Below are 14265 nucleotides of genomic sequence, written 5' to 3' on the forward strand. Positions count from 1 at the left end.
AGGAACACGAGAGAGAGTGCCCCAGCCCTACGCCTGGGGGCTGTTTTTAACAGCACAAAAACATTTTTAAAAAGTGTTATCAAATAGGCCGCAGAGAGGACACCGTTCACAGCATGAGAGTGGAAACACACACACCGTATCCCACCATGTCCTGCCCCTCCCTCATCAGCCCTGCAAGGGCCCGTCTGGCACGCACTGGTGACTCCTGTCGGTGTCGCCCTCCCTGCAATGGTGTCCGATGGTCCTAGCTGTTTCTACCATCACAGCTGCATTTATTCAGTGAGCTTGTATTGTAAGGAAGAGCCTTCCCCTTTCCCTGTTCATTCATTTATTTATGAACTCATGGATTCCTGTTTTATTCAGTGAGTTGTAATCCGGTATTTACACATTATTCTTTTGCTTAAATTAGATTTGGCCCGTGGGCATGAATTCAGGCTGGCTTCTGAATTCTTGCAACACGTTCCCATCATTCTTTGAATAGTTCCTTACTTTCTGGAAATAAGATTTTCCAAGTTTATCTTGTATGTTTAGCTGCACCAGCCCTGGAACCGGTCATTTTTCCAGGCAGCCCTGACTCCTTTCAGTGAAGAGTGGTATTTAGACATCAAGATCTGGGCACTCGCTGTGCTCACAACGGCTGAGGTGACACTCTCTCTAGACACTCTCAGTGCACACCACTAAGGAACATATGTATACACATTTACATACATGTACACAAACCATGCTTGTGGATGCCATGATAAAAGCTGATGGCAACCATTCTAGTATTAATTACACGACAGATACAGCAAAACAGATACCTATAACTATTTCCATATATAAATTAAAACGCCCATGAGTTCATGCTGAAAATTACAACTCTAATCCAGTGCTTAAGTATTCTTTCCAGCTTTTCATCATTCAGTGTTTATAAATCCTTTGAGAGAGGGACTGACAGTGAGAAATCTGGCTCTCTTATCTTTAGCATATTTACTTACTTGCTAAATCAGATAACTTATTTGTTCACGGTAAGCACTCTCCCGAGCATTCTGCAATCCCTGCAGAATTGCAGAATTCTGCACCTCTACAATCCCTTCCCTTACTCCATTTCTTCAGATGCCAGGGATGCTGCTGTCAATGCCTCTGTGGTACTGCTCCACAGGTGAGGGCTCTACAAATATTGCCAACTATGGGCCAGTACTTTGAAAAGACGCTGAAATTTGCAATGAAATTAAACACTCTAAGGAGTAGGTTTTATTATACAGGGTTGTTAAGCATTAAGTGGACAGAAAGAATTACCAGCAGGGCCCACTAGTGACTTGGGGGCCCAGTGCAAAATGAGAACAGAGGGCCTCACCTTAAAAAATTATGAGTAATCTCGAGAGAGAGCAGAGCATCAAGCCAAGTATAAGTTCCTACGAAACCACACGGGTCACGTGTCCTTGAAGGGGCTCTATGATCCCAAAGCACAAGTCATTGAGTATCTGATAAAACAGGGCTTTAAAATGATGTCCAAAGTTTCTGTCTTTAAATTTATGAACTACAAAAATGCAACACGGCTCTAAGGGCCTGTGGCAGCGACATGCCTGGAGTGCACCAGATGGGAGTTTCTCCTCATTAAAGAATAGGAATGTGGCAATCTCCACTTTCAGCGATAAAGCCTTTGTCACTGAAAATGAAGGAAGATAATTCTTTGTATGCAGAACATCTTCTATGGGAAAGCAGTGTGTATTAAGCGATCTGGACAGAAAGGCAACGTTACAGTCTTCTAGAACTTCGAAACCCACGTGAGATTACTGGCCATATGAACTTGCTCCATCCATCTTGGTAGCAACTGAAGTTATTTTTAGGTTTCTCAATTTGCTTCAATCTAGGTGCACTTTCTTGGCTTGAAGAAAAATTACATTTAATAATATTCACTTTTCTATTTCAACAGGTAGTATATTTTTTAAAAGTTTTATTTACTGATTTGAGAGAGAGAGAAATATCAATTTGTTGTCCCACGTATTTATGCATTCGTGGCTGATTCTGGTACGTGCCCTGACCAAAGATCAAACCCACAAACCTGGTGCATCCAGACGACACTCTCATCAACTGTGCTGCCTGGCCAGGGCTCAACAGGTAGTATTTCAGTCTTAGTGGTGCTAATATTTGCAACTTGCTCATCAAAAAAAACCTTTCAAAGTGATGTCCAGCGCTTTTTTGGCCTGAAGCTTCTCACACTTCAGAAGCAGGTTTTGGCGGCACACTGGCATTCCTTCCCTAACGCTCTGCAGTGATTTAAGTCTTGTACTGAGGAGGCTGCTGCCAAATAGCCAGTGGGCAGCCCCAGTTTCAAGGGTCTCTGCCGCGTGTCTGGGCAGAATCTCACAGACCGCACCCTTCAGGCCTGCAATGCAGAACCGTCTGTTAGGGTGCTGCTTCGTAACAACACCCGGTAAGAAGTTACTGACTCAACTGTCATAAAATTAGTAGTGTAAGTTAGTTAAGGGGAAAAACAGAGGGTGCAAGGGACATGACCAATTAAAAATATCAGTAATCAATTAGTAAAACATAGTATTTAGGAAAAAAGTATAAAACACTTTATTTTCACTTGAAATATCTTCCCTTCTACTTTCCTTCCTCAGTTCCTCCCTGTTGATAACCTGTCTAAAACAGTTTCTAAAATTTTATGAACACTACTTACATACGGCCTACAAATGGCAGAAGCTGTCATCGGTAGAAATGAAACAGCCAGATGTTCTGAAGACACAGAACACAAAGACATATGTGACTTCCATTTACTACGATTTACAGTAAAAATCAGAAATAAATCAACTATAATTATTAAAATTGCCTGGATGAAACACTTTATAAGGCAGCTTTCTCTTTCACCAGTAGTTAGAGATTCTCAGAATCTCTTTAAAAGTTTAAAACTGAAGAGAGAAGAAACGATGCAGAGTCAAAACCCTGTGATTCTCTTTTCTTCCATCAGAAGGTTTCTCAGCCACTTAGTCCTGTCTCTAAACACCTGTGCTTCCCCTGCACAGATGTGTACACACAAGGCTGCTCTGCCCGAGCACAGCTACCAAACTGCTGTGTTAAGTGTACTAGGTGACCGTGGACAAGGCTTTTTGGCTCCCCTGTCTTCTTATCTGTGCAGGAGGAGAGAATTCAAAGGCCCCTAAAAGGGAAAGGGAAAGGGAAAATTTATGAAGCTTCTTTTTGGAGCTATTTCAATAAAAAGTGCCATCTCCTTTTTGATCCAAATTCCATGACTGGAAAATTATGTATAAACAGACAACTGATATAAGAAGAAACATAATCAGTTACATGGAAAAAAATGTTAATCCTTGTTGTAACTAGGGAAATACAAATTAACACCTCTAGGTAAATGAAATAAAAAACATGATCATCTGTAGTGTTGTGGTAAAACCAGCAACTATTTATTTACCCTAACCTGGTATTATCCTTTTGGAAAATCATACCAATACACTTAGCGAAAATTAAAGCATTCATTTATACCCCCCTGTTCCAGAAACAACAACGACAGCAGCAGCAGCAGCAGCAGCAGAGACGCTTAGATCTCTCCCACCGTGTGTTGGGCTGCACCGCTCTGCCAAGTAACTCTGACGTGAGTAAAAGTTCTGCATACATGCATTTTAGCTGTAGTGGAGGCTAGGAAGATTACAATTAAAAAAATAAAAAAAACATAGAAGCAACTAATGTCCAACATTAGAGAACAGTTTACCGAATAAGACAAATTAAAATGCTAGACTACTATCTACATTAAAATTATAACTATGGAGATTATGCTAAGTCTTTAACCAAAAACTGCCAATATATAAAATGTATTTCTGTGTAAAGATGCATCCCAATTTTACAAGGAAATTTTTGGAAAAATAAAGTGAGACTGTTATTAATACATATATTGAAAGTGATTTTAAAGTAGCTTTACAGAGAAAATATTACTTTGTTCATATCAATATAGTACTATATAGCTGGAAATTAAGAAAATATAAGTTCTGGATAATCAGTAACATTCTACAGACTACTGGAAAAAAGTATAAAATCACACTGTTAAAGAGAACTGTACTGGGACTTGTGAACAGCGGCTCATGCCTCAGCACTGCAAAGGTCTGCTCTAGAATTTCAGTGATTACTGACAACGAAAAGCAAGTCAATATAAACTAAATCTGAATCATTTTTATGCAGTAACATACAAAGAAAATAGAAATAAAAGTGCGTAGAAAGTAAGCAAATTATAATTAATTTGAATAAATTCTTATGCAGGTATTCATAGTAATAGTTCAGTAATAGTCAATGCAAAACATGAAGTAAAAATGTATCTCAAGAAATTCTGCCCATGCTTACAGAAGAACAAATGCTGAATTGAACATTAATCCACAGTAAGTTAGTAACATTAAAAAAGCCAGAATTCTAATAGAAACTTGTATACCAAAATAATAGCTGTACTAAAAACAAAAAATATAAAAAATAAAGTGGAAAATACCATAAAGATTTTAATCCTTACACTAAAAAGCCTAGAAGAGAATCACAGTCAAAGTGAAGCGAGTTATCTGCCCCAAAGCATGGAAATCCGACATCACAGCTGGACTCCAGATGACTCGCTCCACCAAAGGCATTCACTGTGTCGGGAACTGAGTCATCACCACCTTCAATGACCAACTGTCCTCAGACTCACTAGAGACACTGCTAATTCCACACTTCTAAGGAGATTTTACCTCTTGTTTTACAGCATGTATTCCATTAAGTGCTAATTCACCTGCAACATGTGAAGTAACAGAGTGGCACTCCTGAATGCTAGGCCTGCGCTCACCGGTCCCCCGGGAACCGTTACTTGACGTGCTGCTGCGACGGAAACAGAAGGGCCAGAGCGAGGCCGGGGCTCTGCTGCTGGCTGAGTCCCCAGGGGGCCGGGGTGACGGGGTCACGACAGGAGAACTGAGCACAGGGAGGTCTCTTTCATCAGCCTCGAGTAGGTTTTCCCTACTCACACCTTTCTCAGCATACAGCCTTACAGCTGTTCTGTGTGCACGTCCCTACTTCTTCCTGTCACGGCCTCTCTACAACCTTTCTATAGAGACCGTCTTCGCTGCTCGTTTTCTCAAAATCCTCTCAGAACAGTGCCCCACGGTGATGTTTCAAAGTCTACAAAATTAAGCTTTTAATGTTATAGCAATGCCTCTATTGCTCCTGACTCACTGATTACAGCAGAAAGTGTAAAGCTGAAAGTGCAGGGGCGAGGGCAAGCTCTTCCTCTGACTGCCTGTGTGATCTGCGCCTCCTCCCCCTTGAATGACTATGAGTTACCTATCTATGTCGTCTGTGGCTGTGCAACTTCTGTCCTGTGATATCTGTTGCCATGCTGGGAGGTGTAATCTTTTGGTTACCCTGTAGTTTAAGTGCCTGACATTAAGCATTTTGATTGTACTGTGAATGCTTGACATTAAGTTTTTGATTGTCAAGGCATCCATTTCAGAAGGCATCCATCCTGAATAAACATGTTAGCAGCAGTCACAGCCACCAGCAAACAACCACATGAGGACTGAGGTGCCTCCACTCATGAAATTCACTCTTCCAGAAAGCCCTGGGTATCCTGGATAACTGACCATTTGAGCAACCCCATTTCTCCCTTCCTGTACCCTAACTCCCATTTTAGGCTTTAAATTAGCCAATAAAAAGTGAACCCTTAAAAACCTAGGCCCCACCCTCAACTCCTAAGAAAGGCAGAGCTCCAGGTCTGTGCTCTCTCCCATCCCCCCAAACCTGCTGTGCCTGTGGGCTTGTCGGGCACCCTCCAGGACCGTAATAAATCTTGTCCCTCACAGAGTTCCCCAACAATTTTGATAAAGTGCATTTCACAGTCACAGGAGAAAGCACAAGGGCTCATCCCACCACTATATCGCCCCCCGCCCCCCACCCCCACTTGGGGTAAATGTCTGTGGGGGCCCACCACAAGTAATCAGGCCGAGTAAGTGCCTCTGGCCTTCCTAGCTGAGACGGTCAGGATCCGCAGGCTGAGACCCACAGAACAGTGATACTGCCATGCTCTGCTGTTGGGAAGTGGTATTTTCACGCTGCTCTGGCTGCCCACATTCATTAAATGCAAATCATCGTTTTTTGTCTTTCCTAATAATACTTATTGCATCTTTGTTTTCCATCGTATTAATTTCCATTTTTTGAAACAATCTCAAAGTTATAGAAAAGTCCCATATGCAGTACAAATAACTGTTTTCCTTAACTATTTGAAAGTAAACTGAACCAAGATGTCCATCCCAACACCCCTAGAACACTTTGAGTGTTTCCTACAACGAGGATATTCTCTAACATAACCACAGGACGACCACCAAAATCAGGGAATTAGCATCAACACTTGACTACTGTCCCAGTCTCCACTCCAGCCTCACCAGTGTCTCACTAGTGTGGTTCACAGCAAAAGGATCGCGTTGTATTTAGCTGTCACGTCTCCTCAGCCCCCTTCAAAATGGGACCCTTTCCTCGATTCCCCTAATTTTGAAGATTATAGACATTTATTTTCTTAGAAAGTTCCTCAATTTGGGTTTGTCTGGTGCCTCCTCGGGATTAGATTCAGATTACGGAGTTCTGGCTGATGACACAGAAGTGACAGCACAAACACCACGATGTGTACCGCAACTGCTGACATTCACACTGAGTGGCCACCAGGCCTCTCCAAGGTCAGGTTACCCTTCTCCACATTGTAATCAGTAGGTACGCTGTGGGGGGCACTCGGAAACAAGTCAACCCCACTACCTGTGGCAGGTATGTTCTACAGAGTTGCCGTGAACACTTAATGACTGAATGTCATAACTGCTCCTAGAGGAAATACAGGGTTAGGTTCCTATGCGCCTCTGGTCACAACATTTCCATCAATGGATCAGTACATAACTCGCTTTATTGTGCTTGTGTTTCTGCATAAGGACACACATACATACACTCAGTAACCCCGGACTTGCAGCCAGTGGTGCTGTAACCATGGCTGGGTGCAGCTTACCTAACACATGTATTTTCTCATATGGCATAGCATAGCCTGCCTACACTTAGAAACACTACACAACACTTCCATTACTACACTGAGGCCATTTTAACAGTGAAATCACCAAGAAACAGCACAAAAATGCAAAAAAAAAGAAAATGAGACATTAAATAGACTGTGAAAAGGGGACACACACAGATGGCCTCCACCCCCCACCACTGCCATTCCAAAACACCACAAAGTACACTTTAATTTTCTCCTTTTTCATACCTGTAATTCTCTTTTCAGATAACAAAAAACTCAGCTCCCGTTATCCTCAATATTATCTACATATTAGGTCATACTTGCTAGATGAAGCTTCTGCAAGCACCCTGTGTTTTGTTGCCGTCCTCTCCTCTGCTCCCTGTCAGCCCGGGCATCCTGTGCCAGATCAGCCCTCTGCGGGATGCCCACTTCGCCACATTCGGGCCTCAGAGCTGCACCACCCCGCTGCTCCCTCCACAGGAGCTCACTTCTCACCCCGCTCTGGCCCTGTGGCTCCCGACTTCTCCAAGTGACTTGCCTACACTGTTCAGCACCTCCTAATGTCTTCTGGACTTGACTGTGCCGAACAGGCTGAAAAGGGGGAAGGACAATGCAAACGATTCTGACAGCTCAACTGTCTACTCACTCAACTGTCTCCTTAGTATTTTTAAGTGTATTTTAAAATACACAGATCATAGAGGCAATTTGGATCCTTAAGCTGGACCAGTAATTTAAGGAAGTTAAGAAATCAATATGTTGTGGCAGAAGTATGATCTAAATGTCCTTTGACCGGTAAGCAACTCCATTATTTTATAGCCTTGGTAATTTTCCTTTGGTTGACAATTCTGCTTATTCTCGGTGGTCATTATTTTGTATTATTACTAATGCCAAGTTTTGTACTCAGTGGGTACTAGTTGCAACAATAGGCTGTACGTGCATTTACATTACCTTTTGACCTTGTACAGTAGCTCCCCCCCTTATCTGAGGTTTTGGTTTCCTCAGTTTCAGTTACTGTTGGGGACTGCTCTGCCTGGTTTCAGAAGCTGTAACCCCCTTGGCTAAGGCTGAGTAAGAGACCTTAGGGCCATAAGCCACAAAGGAGACAAAGCTTATCTCCCTGGCAGGAACACCGCCTCTGTCCCTTTACTTCACCCTGCTTGGCCCCAGGCAGATGACTGGTTAGCCAATGATGGGTAAGATTCCTCAAGGGAGGGATGACCTAAGACAGGCACAGTCATGAAGGGACCCTCAGGGAAGGACTTGGGGGGCTACAGAAAAAGGGGGTGATGGACCCTCAGCCCTGGGCTTTGACATAGCCTGAGTCCTCATTCTGTCTGCAAGAAGTCTCCTAATCTCTTGGCCGCCTTACTTCCCCTGCCTGATTTAAGCCCAAAACAATGCTGGAGGTGGGTGCGGCCCTGGGCAGGAATGGGCGGTTCCCTGGGGCAATTCAGCCTAAGAAAGAATGCACAAAATCCTGTGAAACCTGCTTGCTAAGAACACTGTCAATTTTCTGATAAGGGTCCAAGCCTGAAATGAGTTTGTTTCCCCAAGGTTTATAGTCCTTCATCTAACTGACCCTGACCCAGAATAAGCCCTCATAGTTCTCTGTATGTTATCTATTGTTTGATCCTTACTGCCTGACAATGATTGATGAGCTTTACCTGTATTCCTGTGTAAACTGAACCCAATAAAAATCCACTAAGGAAAAGGCTCCTGGCCCTTCTCCTCTGAGAGTTCGGCCACCTCTCCTCCCCAAGCAGATCATGTCTTGGTAGACTTATTCTCATCCATGGCGGATGGGGGCGCAGGGCCCTGTGGGCAGAGCACCCCACACCTTATCTGTGGTCAACCTCCATCCAAAAATATTAAATGGAAAATTCCAGAAATAAACAATTTACAAGTTTTAAACTTTGCACCACTCACACCATACCCTTCTACCCAGGACGTGAATCATCCCTTTTTGGGCACATCTTCAATGTGCACGTCGCTCATTCATTAGTCACTCGCCGGTGTCTCGGTCATCAGACTGACCATCACACTGTGGTGCTTGTGTTCAAGTAACCCTGGTTTTACTTAATAATGCCACATTCATGTAACTTTTATCACAGTATACTGTTAAAATTGTTCTATTTACTATTAGTTACTGTTGTTAATCTCTTCCTGTGCCTAATTTATAAATTAAACTTCACGTAGGTATGTATGTATAGAGAAAAACACAGTGTATGTAAGTATTATCCACAGTTTCAGCGTCTGCTGTGGGGCTGGGACACGCCTCCTGCTGGTGAAGGGGGCCTGCGGTATTGGTGATACAGGACTCCACGCAGCTTTTCACAGGGTGGTGGGAATGTGCCTAATGGCCAGCAAATACAGGAATGGTTTTGTTCATATTGTAGGTAAATAGCTAATTTTACGGCTTCTAAATTTTCCCCTCAATGTTCTATTTCCAGTTAAAAAAAAAAAAAGCCCCATAATTGCAAGTGAGACCTTAATTTCTCTCTATGAAAAAAACAGTTGCTTTCCTTCATGCCATGGGGAATATGCCCCTCTTTCCCCATAGTTACATTAATATCTGCAAAGAAGGACTGTTGGTGCTCTGCTTTATCTTCAGCGGCTCTAGAACAGGGGTAACAGACACAGGGCCACACTTCCCCTCCCACACCCACTTGGCATGTACCTAGACTGAAGTAGACCTGGCAAGGAAATCCTGCCCTAGATCATAAGCTCCTGGACCAGGCAGCATACCTATTACCTGCATGGTTCTACCTCCTGGATTATGAACAAAGGGAAAGAGGAATCCATGGATAAATATGATACTAGCAAAGTGGCTTAGACATAGTGTCCTTTCATCTCCATCCCTGTCTATTTATGGTTAGCATTCCAGGTGTCCCTTTTTTAATTAAAAAAAAAAAAATCCAAACCCCTCCATATGAACTCAGACTGCTCTCATTAGAAATTGTCAACAGGTAGTCACTGACTACTTCCGGCACAACAGATAACACACTACCTCTGCACTCGGTACACTCGAGTCCATGGAGGCACAAGGGCAAGAATCCGAGCCACTAACTCGATCAGGTCGCTGGGAGAGTAGCTCTTGTATCTCCCTGATTTCCACAGCTCATACAGCCCGGTTCCGCGAATCACCAGGGTCGGGTAAAGTTTTAAACCATCAGGACGAAAAGCAGGGTTTTCAAAAAACTCCTGTGAATAGAGAACAGAAAATTACTTCTCCATTAGTTGTGTGTAGAGATTACATGTGCAAGTTTCAAACCTGGCCCAGCTTCTCTCACATACCCACTTGGTCCTTCGACTGCCTTTCCTTTCCTTTCCATTGAGGGAGGGGAGGCAGACAGGATTTACTGTTTATACAGCCTCACTGGAGCAAAGCATGTGTCTGCTGGACCCCAAAGTCCCCTCAGTCCAGCCTGTCCACTGCTGTACCCTCACCTCATGCCACTCTCACCACCTTGCCTTTCTGCCTCTGCAGAGGCAATTTCCTCTGCCTGGAAAGTTCACCAATTTTTCCTCATCTAGCTAATCTCCAGGACTCAGCTTAAATGCCACTTCTTCACAGAGGCCTTCCTGACCTTCAAATATAAGCTGCCTCACTTAAAAAAAAAATCCTACTGAATTGTATATTACTGCTTTTTTAACATTATCATACTGACAATTTATCCAGTGCCCACCTTTACCCCTCAACTGTATCCTCTTTCAATAATGAAATATATTATTTAAACTTTTAAAAAGCTGTGACAGAGATCATCAATCATCTGGCCTGCAAACCTAAAATATTTACTCTGGCTCTATGCAGAAAGTATACAGATCCCTGATTATGACTATTTTGTCCTCTGACCAACTGGCACCATTCCTAACCTGAGATACACACTGTCCATTTATTCTGGACACGGAGCAATACGTCTAATCCATCTACTATGACACAGTCATTTCCTGTACGATATCATCCCAGCTGGCTGCCGTACTTCTTTATTTGGGATATAGCAAGAAGACATACGGCATTCACCTTTCTATGACTTTGCACTGCTAATTTGTTCTTATCTTGATTTTGCATGATATATGATGAGGAATGAAGGTGGACTCGTACAGTTCCCTTTCACGCCCACGCTAGCATTAGCATCTCTTCAGCCAGCAGTACTGTATCTTGTGAACTGTAAAAAGGCTTTTTATCTTGTGCTATACTATTCTCGCAGAGCCATCCATTGTTTAACTTGCTTTACAAAGAAAGAAAACTGTAGCGTACTTGCTCTCTCACTGATTAGTCATATTCTTAAAGTGCTGTGTTCTTTGTGCACAATTTGGTCTTAAGGATATTCTTCAGTAATTGCATGCAATTTTCCTTGTAACATTTTTATATTGAAGATTCATCAGGTCTTTAATAAATATTCTATAGCCACCCATGAGGAACATGTATGCAATCATTCTCATCCTAGTTTGAATCCATACTGGGACATGGGATTTCAGAAAAGTACTTCTGATACTCGTATAGTGAATTTCAGAGACATAAGCGCTGACATTCTCCTTTAAAAAGAATGATATATGAAATTGGTTCTGGACTTCTGGTTAAACATTGAGAATTAAAATATGTGTTTCTTTTCCAAAACCATGGTAAAACAACAGGAAAGAATTATTTTTTAAAGTATAAACCTTGAAGAACAGAGAGCATCAGAGGAGACAGGAGGGAAACAGGTGATGCTGATAGATTTCTGAAAGCCAGAGAACGACAGGAGACTGGTAAATGACTTTGCAGGTGAAGAGGACCGCAAATCAAGCTCCTGTACAGGGGCACAGACAGCAGTGAAAGGCCAGCTCAGGCACACCACAGTCCCAGAAGTATCCATAAATCACCAGCAGCAAGAACTGGGCAGGATGGAAGAGAGCACTGGATCAAAATCAGCACCGGAAAGGATTTATCCTCCCCTCGTCCCTTCCTTCAGCAGCCACCTGCCTGTGTTTTCACTGGAGAAGCTGGAAAGCCGCTGGACTCTGAAGTCCCAGCCACAAAGGAAAGCCTGGGTGAGGGTCAAGAGTGAAAACAGGGAGCGTGAGTGAGGGCCAGCACACGACTGGGGGACTCCCTGCCTGCAATTTTGTGACAGGAAGTTAGAGGGTTCATCTCTGGGTCAATTAAACAGCACTAGATAAGAGTTCAAGACACTGACATCTGGGAATTCCCAGAAGAAAGGAGAACACATCACACGCACACCTCCAGTGAGGCGCACTAGCAGCGGGCCACATCGAGCCTGCAGTCTGACTGTTAGGGCCCTCCCTTACTTTGCAAGTGTGACCATTTGGCTAGGGGCCAACTAAAAACATGAAGGAAGCCTAGGACATGAAAAGCCGATCAAAACAAGAAGAAAAAAAGGATGTGGAGGACAACTGGGGCATTGAGTGAAGGAAAATAACTTAAAAAAATCAACTATAATTCCATCAGAAAGATAAGAAAAGCTATATTAATCCATAAAAAAAGAACAAGGTATTAGAGAAAATCACACAGCCAGAATATAGAAAGAATGCTTAGAAATTAAAACTATAACAAAACATAAATATTTAATAGGTAGGCCAAAAGATAAAGTTGAGCAAATAGTAAGCAAGCAGAAAAAAAGGGCACATAAAACCAGAAAATATCGTATGATCAACCTGGGATGGCCAACAGCTGCTTGACAGGTTCTGGGACAAGAGCATACGAAATGGAAGGGGGAAATCATCCCGCGCAGCTGGCCTGTACCTGAGGATTCCCCACGCACAGACTGAAAATATCCAGAAACAATGTTACACTGTTACTGACACATACTGTGTTGTTAGGCCTACAGTGGATGCACCTGTACTGAACGTGTAGAGACTTTTTTCTCGTCAATATTCCCTAAACCATACAATATAACTACTATTTTCATAGCATTTACACTGCATTAGGTATTATAAATAATCTAGAGATGATTTAAAGCATATGGGAGGATGTGTGTGTTAAATATAAATACCGCCCCATGTTATACAATGGACTTGAGCACCTCAGCATTGTTATCCAGAGGGGTTCCTTGAATGAAACCCAAGAGTACCAAGGCACTGCTGTAGTAAAAAAAGTTCCCTTGTGACAGGATCCTCCAATATCTAACACAATTAATTTAAAGCCTCTTGCCAAGATACACCACTGTAAAATTGCACTACACTTGGAAAAAGAGAATTTCCTAAAATATTTGTGAAAAAAAAACAACAACAGGCTTATATACATTACAGGACTCAAGAATGAGAAACACAGGGTTAAGAAGGAACACAGATTTGTTGGCTATCTGAATATCCTATTTGTGAGGCACCTGTTCAAGTTGTTTTGCCCATTTTCCTACTGGGCTGTCTGCTTTTTCTAACTGATACGCAGAAATTATTTTAAGGCAATTTATAAGTTAATTTTGCAGAGAATTTTTCTTTGGAGAGAAATCAGACTTCTCATTTTAGCTCTTTTTGTCACTCATTTGCGAGGATGTAGTTAGAAAGGCACACGGTTGTCTCCTCTTCCCTGTGGGTTTCTCGACAAGGATTACAAACAAGCAGATAAATCTATTAACATGAAGGGCTGTCTTTGCAGTATTACTACTGAACTAATCTTGAAGGCAGTCCCCCCTTTTCTATGGTTGTGCTTTCCATGGTTTCAATTATCTGTGGTCTAAAATTTTAATGGTCTAAAAATATTAAATGGAAGATTCCACAAGTATGCAATTCATAAGCATTAGCCTGCCTGCTGTTCTGAGTGGTGGGATGAGGTCTCTCGCCCAGACGTGGCTCATCCCTCGCCCAGCACATCCACTGTGCACATTACATACCCACTGGCCACGTGGCGGCCACTCAGTTCCCAGACCAACTGCCAGGAATCGCAGTGCATATGTTCAAGTGACCCTCATTTTACTGAATAACGGCCCCAAAGTGCAAGCTTGGTGATGCTGACGACTCAGATGTACCAAGAAGCTGTAAAATGCTTCCCTTATATTAAAAGATAAAAGTTCCTGACTTTACAAGGAAAGAAAAATAATCATATACTGAGGCTGCTAAAATCTATGGTAAGAATGAACCTTCTATCTGTGAAATTGTGAACAAGGAAAAGAAATTTGTACTTAGTTTTGCTGTTGCACCTCATACTGCAAAGGTTATGGCCACAGCGTGTGGTAAGTGCTTAGTAAAGATGGAAAAGGCACTTAAAGTGTGGGTAGAAGATATGAACAAAAAGACAGCGACGTGCTGTGCCAGAAAGATTGAGCCTA

The 14265-nt window shown here is 42.6% G+C and overlaps 1 protein-coding gene across 1 annotated transcript in view; it reads right to left on the bottom strand.

The window, feature by feature from the left end:
• ELP3 (elongator acetyltransferase complex subunit 3) overlaps positions 1 to 14265 on the bottom strand; it is an 87764-nt gene that overhangs the window by 35411 nt on the left and 38088 nt on the right. Inside the window, exon 10 of the mRNA XM_028521182.2 lies at positions 10008 to 10201. Coding sequence (XP_028376983.1) covers positions 10008 to 10201 — 194 coding nt within the window. The remainder of the gene's footprint in view (positions 1 to 10007; positions 10202 to 14265) is intronic.

Source organism: Phyllostomus discolor, chromosome 8 (assembly GCF_004126475.2).
Source record: "Phyllostomus discolor isolate MPI-MPIP mPhyDis1 chromosome 8, mPhyDis1.pri.v3, whole genome shotgun sequence".
Lineage (NCBI taxonomy): Eukaryota > Metazoa > Chordata > Mammalia > Chiroptera > Phyllostomidae > Phyllostomus > Phyllostomus discolor.